Consider the following 17,073-nt stretch of genomic DNA (forward strand, 5'->3'; position numbering starts at 1 on the left):
AAAAGTCGGAATCTCATAATAAAACTCCCATCACATTTATTTATTTTTTCTTTTTTGTCGGTGTGTATTATGCTTTCCCGATCTCGTTAATGGAAGGAGGATTCTTTCTTTCTTCGTCCCCAAAATATCTTTCTTTTTTCGGCTCCGAAACTTTCATCTTTTGGCACCGAACTTGCCCTCAGATATTTTCACTCTTATGCTCCATCACTCCCACCTGCTCGACTACATTCAAACCTAACACACTCTCTCTCGAAAATACTTCAACTATCCATTGGTTACACTATTTGTATTTCGGATTATTTTTTATATTAATTTTAGCTGAGTACATGAATTTTAACGTTTTTATTTGAGTGAGCACATCAAATAAAATAATTTAATAAATGGTAATCAAACTCAAATCATAAAAATAATCTATTTATTAAAAAAAACCTACAAAAAATAACTCATCATAAAACTATTTGTACTTAATAATGTAATGTGAAATCTATATGGTAAGACTGCTTTATCATATATCTAAAGTTGATAATGGGGGTTTATCCTAATTCTTTTTGTGATTTAGTTTTATTTCTTATTCTAGCCTTGTGAATTGATATAAAAACATAAATATAGCTTCATCAATTAAATGAAATACAGATTTAATTTTAATGCATGTTTAAGTTTTAAATTCAAAAGAATATCATTATATTCTATTTTGTTCACAAATTTCTAAGCTATCCTTGACAATTTAGAAACAAGATAGTGAGATTCAATATTTAAGGTATTACTTTTTAATATAAATATTATTTTTCCAATTAAAAAACAAATGATAAAAATAGTTTAAAAAGACAACAAATTCTTTAAAATGTGTCTATAAATATAAATAATTTGAAATATACATCTTATTTTTTTTTATGTAATAGTCGTATAATATTTTAGCATCAAATCTCCGTATCAAAACCAAACAATTTCTTTTATATCCAATCAAAGATAATAAATCAATGAATATTCTTCGTTAAATTAATTGGGCTTTAAATCTTTTATTCTATGATTTAAAATTAAAAAAGAAACACTCCATTTGTTCTAATTTTTTAAATGGAGAAGAAAAAAGTTTAAAATATACATGTCCATTGAGGAAAGCGAGTACAAACATTGAATAGTCTCGTGTGTCAACAAGCATAGACACAAAAGGCAGTCGTAAAGAACAAGAAGCCACCCTTTATATAAACGTGCTCTACATGCCTAGTCATGAAACCATAGACGAAATCCCAAAAAATCATTTGGAAATTGCTACAAGAAAAGGTCCCACCCACGAATCTGTTTTCCGGCCGGTGATCCTAACCGGCTGATTTTCCGGTGGCATGGACCCCAACGTGCCCAAAAACAACAACACGACTAAACAGTACTGGACAAATGAGAAACATTTACACTTCTTGAAATCAATGGAGGCATCATTTGTCCGTACAATGCTTGAAAACAACAGCCTTGTCCTTCGTCTAGACAGGTACTTGCCGGACAGCTCAGATTCAACTCGTGATTTGAAATCACAGAGAAGGAAGAAACATGGCACCCCAGGTAAATATAATAACCTCTTCTGGTTGGTTGTGTGCACCTGACGTGCATTTTATTCGATAACCGTTTGTGGGTTTTGAGGTTCTTGATCAATGTTGATCATGGTTTGTTTAGTTTAAGTATTGATGTAATCTTGTTAAGGATGTGTGCGTGTGTGTGTGTGCGTGTGTGTGTTCGTCTTGTTGGAGATGATGATCATTGATCAAAGCATGTTTTGATTTAATCTTATGTCTTAATGGTGAAATGTAAACCATGGATAGTGATGAAAGTGGTAATTAACTTAATTAATTAAGGTTCCGTTTGGCAGTGTGCAGTATGTTGTTCGAAAATATTCTTGCTTTGATCAAATTTTTTGGTTAATTTGCTCTTAGTATAGTTTTGCATGAGTCCTACCCTACTAGAAGTTCTCTTCTGAGACCTTTGTTACGGAAAAAACTAAGATTTATAATTTTTTTAAACCAATTTCTTTCGAATATGCAAAACCTACCACAATGCTAAACACGCTAATTTAGCTTTGTAATGGAAGCACCAAAATTGCCTTGATTAATAAAGAAAAGGAAGGGGAAAGGGTTGGTAGGTTGAAGGAGGAGAGAAGGGGAGATTTTTTTAGCATGTGAAAGAATTTGAACCAGCAGTATGATAATGGTGTAGAAAGAGTGTTGATCGATCATGGAATTATAATCATATACTTAATGATTTAAGATTGGAATGCGGTTGGACAGAAGGTCCAAGACAAAGGAATATGCCTTTTTGAAGATATTTGTTGGGGGTAGGAGATATATATTCTTTGATCAGTGCTTTACGTTCTCTTTTTGCACTTTAGGTCTGTTAATTATATTCTGTTTTTCAATTATGTAGTTGGTCCATCAAGAACAAGAATGGAGGGTGGAGTTGACAAGAGATCAACAAGGAGATTTTCGTCCCACCATAAGCATTATGATCCTTCACAGGATCAGGTTGGTTGGTCACATACAATTACTAACATCTGAAGAAAGTTATGGCTTCTTTTTTACATTTCTGCTTGTCGCAAGAGGCTTGTGAGGTAGAGAGTCTTTGACTGTTTGACCATGATCAGATGGATAGGAAAGGTTTTACCCTGACCCCACTTAAGGTTGGTGTTCTTATGATCATCACTGATGTGTTGTTTATGTGTCCCCACAGGTGGTCCCTCAGCTCGAAAACGGAAGTAGAAGTGATCAAGATGAAAATCACCTCCCTATAATTGCCCCGCCCATGGCTCCTGCCAACTGATGTAAAAATAGATTCTTCTTGCAGTGGCCTCTTTTCATTTCTTGTATTGTCTGTTGTAATGTGGCTGTAGCATTAATGCATGATTTGTGAGACATTATCATGTTAGTGCAGCTACTCTCTAGCTAATAATAGATTATTAGGACGTACCATCTGACGATGAATTAGCACAAAGGTTGCTTCATATATGTCAAATGGTCGGATTTTTCTCGCCAAAATTTCCCTACCCTTATATATACAGCAACCCAGCTCCCTGACATACTTAGCTTTCTCTCTTTACCAAGAGGTTTTTCCACTTCCATGTTACAAGACAAGCGAGACAGACAAATACAAAAAAATGTAATGTATACATCCACACAAGTTATATTACATGAATCAATCTTAACATTTCATTAATTCAAAAGGATATACATAATTCCATATGTGTTATGCACGATAATTCTGAGTGTTGCATATGATCATGGGGATGTCAATAATGTCCTTGACAACTCGAATATTGTTTTTTTTTTTTTTCCTTTTAGTGAAGGGAGATGGTATGAAAGCAGATGGTATGAAAGCGGATGGAGACAGGAGACAAGAAAAGTTACACCAATTTTCGATGACTTATTCCAATCTCGTCTTCGAGCATGTTTGGTATTGCGGTAATTGTTGTGATTGTGGTTTGAAAAAAGTTGTTTTATACTTTTAATTAAGGTTGGTTTGAAAAAATAGGTGTTTGGTTAAAACTGGATTGAAATTGAGGTTGAAGAAAAATAGTTTAATGTGTTTGGTTAAGAATGCTTTTTGAAATTAAGGTTATAAAATAATTTTAAAATATATATAATAATATTGATGGTTTTAAATTTAAATATATTATAGAATTAACTATTCCTATTACATCATGAAATAAATAATACTCGATATAAAATATTTTTTTATTATTCCATTAAACTATTTATAATTTCATTACATATACAATTCAGCCGATAAGAACTACAGTTTTTATAATTTTGTGAGCATGTAATAAAATCAAATAAAATATTATCAGGTATAAAATTAATATTACAGTGCGAGTGAATTTAATTTACTCTATACTAGTTTTTCAAAAAAAAAAAATATTATTTACATCAATACGAGTGAATTTAAATCACTTTAAAACTAATTTTTTTTAAAAAAAAAATTGTTTAAAAATTTAATACATTAAAAATATATATATATATATATATATATATATATATGCACGTGACAGTACAATTCACTGAACATTGTGCCTACCCCACTTTGAAGCTCTTGTAAAAAAACAGTAATTTACTACTTCTAAAAAGTGTGATCCTGCGGCATATAAATGGCAGGACACATGTGTTTTGATTGTTTAATTATTTGTAACTAAACAGTCATTTCATGTGTTTTAAAAGAAACAGGAACGTGAATGTATAGCCAAACAGGCTCTTCTGGTAGAGTTGGCCACGCGAAAAAACAAAACGTACGCAGTTGATCGCACAAAAAGCGCGCATTGAATACTGCTGCGTAGATAAATAAATTGTTTGACAAGATTCATCAAAAAAAAAAATTGCCTGACAAGATTTTGGGGTAGCACATGGTACTCGAGCAGTGAATTGAAGTAGCAGTTATTTGTACTTCCAACTGTCATCTACCATGTCATAAAAATCCAAATGAGATTCATGTATATATCTACTTTGCTAGCTAGCTGGTTTTTCCATCACATCACTTCCATGCGTTGCATTTGTGGAGGTTAATTATGTGCATGTCTTGAGGGAAGCAAATCATGTGGCTGATCATGGGCAAATAGAATTGCTGATGGTTTTTTTACTTGCTCGGTCTTGGCCCTTTTTTGCTTGTCCTTATATTTCTTTTTGTTATTAACTACTGTGAAGGTAGGCATGCCTCCTTCCTTTGGATCTATCAGTACTTTGTTACATCAAAAGAACAAAAATAAAGTTGCAGCTCAAGGGTCCTTGTTCTGCAATAATGAGCTAGAGCTAACACGCCTAGCAAAATATATACAAATATAATTCACCTAATTAATTTGTTAAACGTTTCTTCATGTGGGATTTACCTTATCAGATTTCAGTAAGTTTAGGCTTTTTGGTGCTTGTCGTTTTCGAGGCTCTTCCAGATTTTGGCTTTAAGACCAAATTAAGTGGAAATGTATTTGAATGAAGCTTTAATTGTTATCTTGGTACAAAGTTTACATGCCAGCAATGTGTTTCTGCACGAACACCGTTTATGTCTTGTAGTCTTAGCTTAATTATCTCAGAATATTGATGATGACTCGTTTACAGGAACTATTTGAGATTTGATCGAAAACAATATACAAGAACTATTTTCAGACAATCTATGTATCCAATTTTATGAAGGCGCTTTGGGCAACACTATGGGGGTTAATATATGGATTACAGAAGATCAGAGAAAGGGACTACTGGTCCTACTTTATTTGAATTTGCTTGTTTTAGCTAGCTTCAAGACTCTCAATCATAATCCATGACCAATGAGATTTCCATTTGTGCATGTTGCTATATTTGTTAATTGTTGAACCTAAACACACTTGCTTTGCCTGCCTGCCTGCCTTTCTTCTCTGTGTCCATGGATACCAATTCACAGAAATCTGTAAGAAGAGGGATGATGATTCAATCCTTGCTGCAATTCTTGCTTGTGTTGAAAGGACTCCGATTTTGAAGGATTAATGCTGTGGAATTTTGTGTCTGCAAGAAGCTCTTTCATACATTCTTGGGTGAATCTGCTGAATATGGTGAGTCTTGATACTTCTATATTGTGATTGCCAAGGTTAAATATTTCAAGTCGCAATGATTACTCTTCGTCAAATCTCTCGGAGATGATGAAAATATGAAATCAAGCCTTCAGACACATGCTTTATACAAACTCGCATGAAATTTGACGTGATCGCCTCTGGAACTTGTGACGATATATATAGGAGACCGCAGCATTTGATCGGTTTTCAAGGGTGGATTGGTTATTACTTATTATGTCACTTGGTTTGCTGCTTCGTATTTTATGGAATTGATAGGGCAAAATGAGGGTTTTAGAAAGCTATAAGTTGGCATCTGTTGCCAATGGTTCAATTAATCTCTTCCTCAAGAATTGAAGCACGGTGGTTTTAGTGACCTAGCTAATCGTCCTAACCAGCTTTTGAATCCATAAAATGTCCCAGTCATATAAGCTGAAGGTAGGAATGTTCTTATGTCCAAGCAAACCACCACAGCTTTATTTGATTATAGCTTTGCATGTCTGGTTTATGGAGATTAATTTCTATCTGGGACAAAATCGATCTGCTCGTTTCTTATAATTGAATGTCACCTACTGTTTCTGTGATATTTCCATGTTATCAGAACAGTTACTCCAGGCATTGCCTTAGTCATAGATCTGTTTGTCGAGCTCTTCATGTGAGCGGGGAATCCTGATCAAAACTTACTAGTCTAGGTTTTTAGATCAAATTGTTGTTCAACTTTGCATGTAAACCGCTGCAGATCTCCTCGACACAGTTTTGGTTCTATTGCAGTCACGTGCGGATGTAATCCAAAAATCATCAATTTCATAATTTTGCAACCAACAGCATTACCAAACCAGGTTTCTGATCTTGTGTGAAGGACAAGTCCTCGATCACAGTCGATGATGAAATATTAAAAAGGTACTTTGTTTCTCACATCTCTAGCCGACAACCAGTAGTTAACGTTGTGATTCTCATCGATCTGGGATATAATATTAGGGTTAAAAATGCGAACCATTAGATATAGGTAAGATTATTTATATCATGGACATGAGCATGTGCTCCCTGTCTTGAACGTTTTTGTCGATATCTTCCTTGGAAAGTGACCTCTCACAACATTTTATGAAGAAAATGTTCTTCGATGGTGATAATTTGATAAAACATTGCTGTCTACATGGTCCAAAAGCCTTTCATCTCAGATTTGGATCCTTGATAGGGGACCAAAAGGGAATGATTGGATGAAAAAGATCCAATTCAAAAATATGATCCGATCTAATAAGTTGACCCGTAATTAACTTGAATGACTCAAGATTTAAATGGCAGAATTTTAATAAAAATAAAAGGAAATTAACTTAGTATAATCTAGTTAAAAACCTATGGTATCTCGTAACTCCGTCAATCCAAAAAAAAAAAAATCAAAGAAAATCCTTGGAATTGCATTGGATAAGCACCTAATCAGTTTAAAAACTATGATTTTTTTATATCCTTCTTGTACGGATAGAAGGGGAAGGAAGAAATGGGTGTTGGCATAATCGTCAGGCACAAATGCTGGCCATTTGTCAAGTTTGTGGATCATATCATACCATGTAGTCACTGAATACGTACATTCACAAATAGCTATCTGCCAAAAACATATTCGTCATACAGCAAGATATTGTATTGTTGCTCATTTGGATCCCCTAACAGGCCATTCCGAGATAAATACAATAATTTGACATCAAGGATATATGGCGATGGTGGTGGAATATAATTCTGTGGAGTGGTGAGACTTTTTTTGGAGTGTTTGATGCCCTCTGTGTAATCAGATTCTTTCTTAACCAAACAAGGGTTGTGCTGTTGAAATGTTTTGAAATGTATACAATAAAGCTACCATTAATTTAGAATCATAACAATCATCAAATAGTTTCGGAGGAGGATGGTTCGGTGATGGTGATGATAAGGTGATATATAGGCTCATCCAAATTCGGAATATTGAAGAGTTACCACTCGATCGATCTTAGTTGCACAGGGTGGAGTCTTTTCTTGTGTTTTTGCCCTAAACATCATAGCAAAAAAAGGGAGCAATCTTTGGGTGATATACAAGACAGAAAATCCATCACTAGAATTTTCAAAGGTAGAGAAAAATGAAGCCCTCGAGAGAAGTTTATAGTAGTTGGTCAATTCAGTTACATTCCGATTGGCGGAGAGACAAGACATCAGTTTCAAAGTCTTCTCTTCGAAGTTACATTAAAGCTTCGAAAACAAGTCTACGATGAGAAAAAAAAAAAAAAAAAAATCAGCACCCATTTCAGTATTTACCTCTTTCCTTGAGTATATCTTTGAATTTCGGCTGCTTATAGTTTCAAAAATTTCCACCCACCCACCCACGCTCCTCCTCGTTCATTAGCCCCCCGGATTTTTTTTAATAATCAATTTATTGTCGGTCCAACTTTATCTTACACACAACTTTATTACACGCACATTAACTATAACAAGTTTATTAATCCCATTCGAGACTCAAGTTATTAGATAATTGTGGTAGACCAGATTGAGTCAAATTAAAACACTATTATATTAAAATTTTAAAAAAATATAATTATTTTTTAAAATCAAACATGATCTTGAATTAATCGATGTACATCAATTTTTAACTGGTTTAATATAAAACTCAATTTGAATTAAATTTTGAATTATCAAATTGACTTGTTAAGCCGGCTATATATAATAACACTAATAATCTTATCTTTTTTTTTAACTTAATAAAATTAAGTTTAAATTCAATCATGTTTTAAATATTTTGTAAACTTAAAAAATAAAAAATAAATATGAAGAAATAAAAAAAAATTACTTCAAGATTTATTTTGAAGAAAAAATAAAATATAAAAATCAAAATAATTTTTTAAAAATATTAAAAATTAAAATATACATAATTAAAATATTTTATTATCCATTCAGTTAACAAGATAATATAAATACAAAAATATTACATAAACTCTTTGAACATAAAAATAAGGATACATGTTCATAGAACAAACATTAACCTTTTAAAATTTAAATATGATTATTATAACAAAAAAAATATCTTCTAGAAAAAAAAAATATAATTGTCTTACAAATAAATTAGATAATAAAAAGAAACTATCTTCTAGAAGCCAAAAAGGAAATATCTTTTTGTTATATTTAGGTTTTTTAGTAATTCAATAAATTAAAAGGAAGTTTCTCGAAGAAACGTAACGTACCTTCTCTATCCTCTCTCCATTATTTCCTCTCCTCTCCTCTCCTCCCCTGAAAACCTCCTTAACAAAACCGAATCTTCTAGAACTCTCGTACTAATCCTCAAGTCTCTGCTCCATCCCACGGCCATGTCGCCACCGCCTCTGGTGGAGCAAAACAGTACAGACACTCCAACAACCGGAGGAGGAGAAACATCAAGAACAATACCAACACCATTCTTAACAAAAACATATCAAATAGTTGACGATCATACCATAGACGATGTCGTTTCATGGAATGAAGACGGATCCTCTTTCATAGTGTGGGATCCAACCGTTTTCGCCAGAGATTTGCTGCCTAAATATTTTAAGCATAATAATTTCTCTAGCTTCGTTCGACAATTAAACACTTATGTATGCCTTGCTTTATTTTCTTATTTTTTAATAGAATTTATCAGAATTTTTATCTGATAAAAAATTAATAGAAGTTATTAAATTTATAGTTTCTATTAGTGTTTTTTTTTGGTTGATAGAGAGTAGACAGAATTTTGCATAATTTCTATTATTATTTTAATAGAAATCAAGCAGAATTTTGTATAATTTTTTTATTTTTATTTATTAATTTATGGTTATTTGTAGGGATTTAGGAAGGTAGTACCGGATCGATGGGAGTTTTCGAATGAAAGTTTTCGGAGAGGAGAAAAAAATTTGTTAGCCAATATACAAAGGAGGAAAATCCCGGCGGTGGTGACAGCACCGGTGGCGGTGGTTCCGGCCATGGTGAAAACGTCGTCAAATTCTTCTTCGGATGAGCAAGTGATTTCGAGGAGTTCTTCGCCGGGGTTGTCGGTGGATTTGATTGATGAGAATGAGAGGTTGAGGAAGGAGAATGTACAGCTAAAAGGGGAGTTGACGGAGATGAAGAGTTTGTGTGCTAATATTTTTAGTTTGGTGTCGAATTATGCAAATTCTCGAGAGGGGAAGGGTGTGAAAAAGATGTTGGATTTGTTGCCAATGAAGGAGGAAGAACGGGAGGGGGCGAGGATCTTTGGGGTGGAGGTTGGTGTGAAGAGAGGGCGGGACGGAAGTGGAGATATGGAGGAGGGGGAGGATGGGATGCAGTTGCAGTTGCGGCAACCTGGCTGTGGTGGTGGGTTGAAAATTGAGACTAATGGTTGTCAAGATGGAAATAGTAGTGGTGGTGATGAAGAGGCACCATGGCTTGAACAATGCCGTAGGTTAAATCAAAAGATGTGCGATTGATAGAATTACGGTTGTTAGGATTATAATGAGATAGAGTAGCCCTAAATACCATCCCAGGCTATCACTCTATATTGTTATAATGATTGAGTGGGAATTCCGTCGTTGATTGTGGAGTTGCAATATCTTTGGACCGGCTCGGTCCTGCTCCTGTAATGATTTGGTATTAGTCTGTAAACACAGATTCAACTGTTTAGCAGGAATGGATCAGATCGGTGTAGATGGAGGTGATCCTGAATCAAAATGTTTACTTTCCATCTATCAGCAAGAGTAAGCCTTTTTATTTTTTATTTTTTACTTTTCAGTGCCTTTCCTTGGAGATTCCATCATGGAATCTGATGCTGATGCGGATTCTGAGCTGTGATGATTGAGTGGAAAGCAAACCTGGGAGGTGTGAGAAATGAATGAAGATCTTTGCTGATAGGGTTGTGGTACTGTCAGCTACACGCTCAGGTTGAGGCAACTGTAATTTACCTGGAATATTAATTGATTACTGTTGATGATTTATGGAATTTTAGTTAGATTTGTACCCGTTCATGCCAAAAAGAATGGAAAATCTGCTTAAAAAGAAGTATGAAATTAAGATTGCATGAACATAGAAGCATAGCTAAAGAAGTCAATTTGGTAATCTCAGATTAATGAGTCATCTCAATTATATGCTAGCTTGAAACTTGGATCTGTATTGGATTTTGTGCATGTTTTTGTTATAAAGGTTCGATCTGGTGTAAAATGTTTTTTCTAAGGTACTTTTTGGATTAATAAAGTAACAAAATACTTCTTTTTTTTTTTTTTAATATAGCATATTAAATCATTAAAAAATAATAAAATAATATTAATTTAAAAATAATTATATTCTTAAAAAACATCCTCAAATAAAAATTACCGTATTCCTTGTAATGAGTGCATCGTGTGCGATTTTTTTATTTTTTAGTTTCCATAGCTTTTTCTTTCAAAAGCAGAATTATAAAGTGTTCGGTGATGCTTAAAAGCTAATATTACATTCTCTTCCACAACTTGTAGCTCTATCAAAAAGCCACAGCCATAGCTTTAGAAAAACCCTTCACGTTGGAAATCAACAAAATTCAAGTAATGAAAAGATAAAATGAAATAAAATTGGATTCTTTTTTCCTGCTTTGATGTCTCTAACGGGAAATTTATCGGTGCTCAAGCTATAAATACTTTGAGAAATAAACAAATTAGTAATATATATAAAGAAACATGATTCACTTTTATATGTCTCAGATGATCATCCAAGCGCAACCTTAATTTCTTGTAACATTGAAGAAGAAAAAACTCCGAATTGAAATTATGAACTGGACTAGCTTTTGCAGCTGCAGATTCCAACAGTTTTCTTTCCTAAACATTGTAAGGGGTTGTTATTAGCAACAAACTTTATATGATCACAGACACAGATAATCTACACCTACTCATCTCTGATCCCTTTCAGGAGCTTCAACACTTTAAGCATAGTAGGTCTGTTTGCTGGATTGTCAGACAGGCAAACAGCAGCAATCTGCAGCACTTGAAGCATCATTGGCTTGGAATCTGCACTAAGAACTGTTGGATCAAGAACATCAGCAGTCTGCCCCTTCTTAATCTTTTGAGACACCCAACCAACTAGGTTCCCCCCTTCAACCTCTTTGAAATCTGGTCCTGTTGGCTCTTTCCCGGTCACCAATTCAAGAAGAATTACACCAAAGCTATAAACATCTCCTCTTGAAGTGGACCTCCCGCTCTGACCATACTCTGGTGGTATGTAGCCAAATGTACCCGCTATGTCCGTGCTAACATGAGTTTCACAAGCACTGATCAATCTGGCCAGGCCAAAATCAGCAACCCTGGGCTCGAAATTCTCATTAAGTAGGATGTTGCTGGCCTTGATGTCCCTGTGAATGATGTGGGGGGTGAATCCATGGTGGAGAAAAGCTAGCCCACATGCTGCACCAGTTGCAATCTTGAAGCGCTTTGGCCAATCAAGGACATCAAGAGCCCCGTTTCGATTTCTTAGCCAGAGATCTAAGCTCCCATTTACCATGTATTCATAAACAAGGAGCTTTTCCTCCCCAAAAGAACAATATCCGAGCAATGCGACAAGATTCTGATGTTTAACTTTCCCCAACGTTTCCATTTCAGCTATAAATTCTCGGTCACCTTGTGTCTTGGCTTGGCTCAGCTTCTTGACCGCAACTGTCTTTCCATCTGGTAGAGTGGCCTTGTATACAGTACCAAAACCTCCATCTCCAATGATGTTCGTCTTGCAAAAGTTGTTGGTGGCTTCAAGAATATCAACTAATGTTATTTTCAGAAGAGGCTGCTCAAACATGGCTATGTTGATGCTCAGAGGTTCCTTCGATCTGCTGCTGCTCAAGAAGTACAAGTTTCGATCAATAAAACTGTTCAGTTTTCTTTCCTCAATTTCCTCAGGATCTCCTTGCCCACTGTCTCTCATGATCCATTTCCGCAGAGCAAAGGCTGTACTAAGAGCGACAATCATACATCCAACCGCAATCCCAGCAAGTCCCCAAGCATTCAAAAAATACGACTTGTTAAAGCTTTTGATCCTGCAATCTAAACCCAAGATTCTCCCACAGAGATCTTTGTTGCCAGCGAGTGAAATTTTTGACAGGTTTAGACAAATACCACTTCTCGGTACTGGTCCTTCTAAACTGTTTTCTGCCAAATTCAAATAAAACAGATTAACCAGGACACATATATTCTCTGGAATTTTCCCTGATAACCTATTCCCTGAAACATCAAAATATTCGAGTTGCATCAAATTCCCAAGCTCTACAGGAACGGTTCCTGTGAATTTATTTCCATGAAGATCCAAATATGTCAAGTATGAAAGGTTTCCAAATGATCGCGGCAAGTTTCCATCAAAGAAATTATTACTCAAATCCATAGTTTCAATCTTCCATGCCATGGAACTTGATAGGAGCTCATCTAAAGGCCCAGATAGCCGGTTCTGCTGAACATAAAGCCCCACAAGATTCAGCATTTGCGATACAGAAGAAGGGAGCTCACCATCAAGCTCATTATAGCTCAAATCTAAATGAGTAAGCTCTTTCAAGTCTCCAAGACTACGAGGAACTGGACCACGCAACTGATTACCAGTCAAATTCAGCTTCACCAAGCTGCACAGAACACCTAATCTCCCAGGGATGGTTCCAGTGAGCTGATTATTTCCCAGATACAGGCCCTGAAGCTTGGAAGAATCAACGAGTTCTGGTGGAATGGAGCCGGTTAACTTATTTCCAGACAAATCCAAGGTTGTAAGATTTGTCAACCTTGAAAGTGATCCAGGAATTTCACCGGCAAGCTTGTTATTGTTAAGTAAAAGATCCACTACAAACATGAGGTTCCCCATCTCCTCAGGTATTGAACCAGACAGCATATTGTGTGACAAATCAAACACGCCAAGGTGTTGAAAGAAGCTTGAATCAGGAATGCTAGCTTCACGAAAATACAAAGAAGGCTTCGATGGAATGGACCCTGATAACTTATTGTGAGAAAGAACCAAGCAATGTAATTGAACCAAATCTGCAAGTTTCTCCGGTATTGATCCACAAAGTTGATTATTTCCCAGGTCCAATGTGGTGAGTGCAGCAGAATGTCCTAGCTCCACAGGAATGTTCCCTTCCAACAGATTAGAGTTCAAGTTGAGCACTGAAAGAGCTGTGAGATTGCCTATCTCCTTGGGGATAGCACCCCCTAATTGATTGTTGCTAAGCACCAGCCTTTCCAACTGAACAGCATTGCCAATCTCCGCAGGCAGAGAACCCTCCAAGAAATTATTAGCAGCAGAGAATTCCATCAGGTTCAGGGAGTTCCATAAACTCAAAGGTATGGTACCCGAGAAATTGTTGGAATCAAGATCAAGCACCATTAAAGGAAGCTCTGCTAAGTACTCCGGAATTGATCCATTAATCTGATTATTCATCAAAACCAACTGACTCAAATTAGTACACTTCAAAAACACATCCTCAATATCACCAGCCAGGAAGTTCCCATCAAGATCAATCTCCATAAGTTCAACAGCATTACAAAGCTCTCTTGGTATCTCCCCACTCAGCATGTTACTACTCAAACTAATCACCCTCAACGCCGTGCAATTCCCAACTTCAGCTGGAATTTCCCCCGTAAATCTATTATTTGAAAGCAAAAGTGATTCCACTTGGTTCCACTTTCCAAGCCAAGCAGGCAATGGCCCAGAAAGTTGATTCTTATCAGCAGAAAATGTCAACATAGGCAACATAGAAAGCTCTTCTGGTAAAACCCCAGACAGAGAATTGAAAGACAACATCAAAGTCTTCAAGTTTTTGCAATTTCCAAGTTCTGCAGGTATAGAGCCATTAAGCTCAGAGTAAACAAGATACAATATTGACAAGCTTTCCATTTTACCAACAGACTTTGGTATTGAACACTTCAATGGATTGTATGAAAGGTCAAGTTTACTTAGTGACTTCAAATTGGAAATTTCTTCGGGCAAAGGACCAGTGATTGCACATGAAGGTGCAAAGAAGTTCAAAAGTCTTGAAAGGTCACCAATTTGTGGTGGCAAAGGACCAGAAAACAAGTTGACACCAATGTAAAGATCAGAAAGGTTTTTAAGGTTGCCTATTTCAGGTGGAATTGGACCAGAAAAGGAATTGTTTGATATATCCAAGTATGTTAAAGATTCAAGTTTAAAGAGCGTTACAGGAGAACCTGACAGGAGGTTGTTGCCAAGGTCCAATAACTGAAGCCCAATCAACTTACCGAGTTGATTCGGCACTGACCCGGTGAACCCATTGCTTGAGAGGTCAAGAGTGTTGAGCTGGGATAACCTCCCAAGCTCCGGAGGAATTTTCCCGGCGAACGAGTTGGGACCGAGTTGTAGGGTTTGGAGCTGAGTCAGCAGACCAAGCTTGCTCGGTAACTCGCCTGATAGAAGGTTATCACCTAGAGAAAGGTGTTTCAATCGTTTAAGGTTTGAAATTTGATGAGGGACTTCACCAAAAAGAATGTTATAGGACAAATCAAGGACGGTTAAGGAAGAAAGATCGAAAAGAGAAGGGTGGAGCGGGCCTTCAAGGCCCTGAGCAGACAGAATCAATGAAACAACTCGGCCGAGTTGGCAAGAAACGCCAACCCAGCTACAATGGTGGCTCGTTGTGTTCCATGAAGACAGGACTTTTGGGGTTTTTAGTGCATTTTTGAAGGAAATAAGAGACTTCCTATCAGTGTTTTGATCTTCGGTGTACTTTGAAACCAAAACGAGAGACTGTGTCAACACTAGAAGGCAAAAAAACACAAGCTTGAGGAAAACTGCCATTGTTGAAGAGAAAAGGGAAAGGTTTTTTTTTTTTTTTGAGGTTTTACATGGAGAAAATGAGAGGTAGGAGCTGAGAAGAAAAACCCATTTGGGAGAGAAGAAGCTGAAAGCAGGTAGCCAGTAATGGAGATGGTGAGAGTGAGAAGAAGCTAAAACGCCATGGTGCTATTTGAGAGGGAGAGGGTGGGTGTCAGAGAAACTGAGAAATGCATGCAGCTCACATGACATGAGTGTTAAGTCAATTATAATCTAGTCCCTATAGTGATTATAAGACTTTACGTTCGTCCTTTGTGTTTCAATGCATATTAATTTTGACCATGTGTGGAGTATTTACTATCTAATTGGTTAAAGTTTGACTTGATCTTCCTTCATTTTTATTTTTTCTTTTTGAAAGTAAATGATATTTTAAATTAAAAATATTAAGTTAATGTTTAGTATTGTGATAGTTATTTTTTAAAATATTTTTAGTTTGAAAATGTATTAAAATAATATTTTTTTATTTAAAAAATTTATTTTTAATATAAACACATTAAAATAATCTGAAAATATTAAAAAATAAAATAATTTGAAGAAAAAAACACTTAAAATTTTATTATATATTTTAAAATAAAAAATAATTTAAAAAAATATAACTCAACAAAAATAGTAAGCACGCATGGCATTCATTTTCTCGGTTCATAATTTGTTTTCTAAATTTAGAACTTTGAGTTAGAATTAATAAATGTTGCTGAATTAAAATTCAGAACTACAATGCTTTATTTTCGAAGGAGTGAACTGCAAAAGGTAGATTTTGTTGAATTGTACTTTATCTTATTCTCTCATAATCATAGTTTTAAGATTCCATCTTATGTCCGGCCAGTCCAAGATCTAGATTTTAAATTTTTATTGGGTCACTAGGTTGACCGAGTTAAATTTAAAAAAAAAATCAAAACAACTTTATTTTTTAAAAAATATTAAAAGTCAATGGATTTGCGATCGAGTCTTGACCGGGTCAATCGAATCATATCATGTTTTTTTTTTCTTCAACCCGGCCCTGTTCTAGTTCTGGATAAGTCAGATCCCGAGTCGACCCGCCGATCCAATACAGATTTCAAAACTATGCTCGTGATATTTACGCATGATCCGATCATAGTTAGAAATGCACACAATTATGGTTGAAAAATACATCCAAATCAATATAATTTTTGAAATCATAAATTGAACACCAAAATCCAAAAAATAAAATAGTTGGTATAGCATAAACTTTTTGGTTAGAAAATCGTATTTTTATTTTTGAAAATCGACAATCTTAGAATAAATAATTCTTCTGCTTCCAATGATCAAGGCTTGTTTCAATCGGCATCATCAACACGAGGGGAAGTTCAAAGAACCAAAGCTTATTTGGGTTGCCCAACATTACCCTAAATTAATCCTATTAAAAAAATTATCAACATGAAAATCATTGTTTTTCTAGGAAGGAAAATTCTAACATGATGTTACGTTTTTATACATCTTTGTGAGATTTTTAAGTAACATTTACACTGAAAACTTACTTCTTTTTTCATCATTACCTACTCATTTTTCTTTATCGAAAATAATGTGCGGTAACATCCAGTCACTTAATTAAAAAAAAAATACCTTTAAAGAGAAAAAATGTGCAATTAAGAACATAAATTACCTTAATGTTGTCCTGTTACTTGCATTAATTTCATATCATGATGGGTATTAAGTTCAATTTTTCCTTCAAATACCAACACTTAACTTATGATTTATCATGTATACAAGGTATAGTTTTAAAATCCAAACCG

The 17,073-nt window shown here is 35.1% G+C and overlaps 3 protein-coding genes across 6 annotated transcripts; 2 read left to right on the top strand and 1 right to left on the bottom strand.

The window, feature by feature from the left end:
* Positions 1 to 1,242: 1,242 nt before the first annotated feature.
* Positions 1,243 to 3,297, top strand: LOC118060530 (uncharacterized). Of its 3 annotated transcripts, none has more exons than XR_004689457.2 (3): positions 1,243 to 1,551; positions 2,407 to 2,636; positions 2,710 to 3,297. XR_004689457.2 is itself a non-coding variant. In XM_035073759.2 (3 exons), exons 1-3 carry the CDS (start codon positions 1,338 to 1,340, stop codon positions 2,797 to 2,799), a joined length of 402 nt encoding a protein of 133 aa, XP_034929650.1. In that variant the 5' UTR covers positions 1,243 to 1,337; the 3' UTR covers positions 2,800 to 3,288. The 3 variants fall into 3 exon arrangements, 1 of the variants encoding a protein (XP_034929650.1); XR_004689458.2 differs by having other exon boundaries at positions 2,407 to 2,590; XM_035073759.2 differs by having other exon boundaries at positions 2,407 to 2,504; positions 2,710 to 3,288.
* A 5,408-nt stretch (positions 3,298 to 8,705) lies between these two features.
* Positions 8,706 to 10,503, top strand: LOC118060529 (heat stress transcription factor B-2a). Of its 2 annotated transcripts, XR_004689456.2 has the most exons (3): positions 8,706 to 9,126; positions 9,352 to 10,199; positions 10,278 to 10,503. XR_004689456.2 is itself a non-coding variant. In XM_035073757.2 (2 exons), the coding sequence occupies exons 1-2, from the start codon at positions 8,863 to 8,865 to the stop codon at positions 9,973 to 9,975; spliced, it is 888 nt and encodes a 295-aa protein (XP_034929648.1). In that variant the 5' UTR covers positions 8,706 to 8,862; the 3' UTR covers positions 9,976 to 10,503. The 2 variants fall into 2 exon arrangements, 1 of the variants encoding a protein (XP_034929648.1); XM_035073757.2 differs by having other exon boundaries at positions 9,352 to 10,503.
* A 763-nt stretch (positions 10,504 to 11,266) lies between these two features.
* LOC118060528 (uncharacterized) lies at positions 11,267 to 15,488 on the bottom strand. The gene has a single exon (XM_035073756.2). It carries the CDS (start codon positions 15,284 to 15,286, stop codon positions 11,396 to 11,398), a length of 3,891 nt encoding a protein of 1,296 aa, XP_034929647.1. The 5' UTR covers positions 15,287 to 15,488; the 3' UTR covers positions 11,267 to 11,395.
* Between the last annotated feature and the right edge of the window lie 1,585 nt (positions 15,489 to 17,073).

The sequence above is a fragment of the Populus alba genome, chromosome 12, assembly GCF_005239225.2.
Source record: "Populus alba chromosome 12, ASM523922v2, whole genome shotgun sequence".
Lineage (NCBI taxonomy): Eukaryota > Viridiplantae > Streptophyta > Magnoliopsida > Malpighiales > Salicaceae > Populus > Populus alba.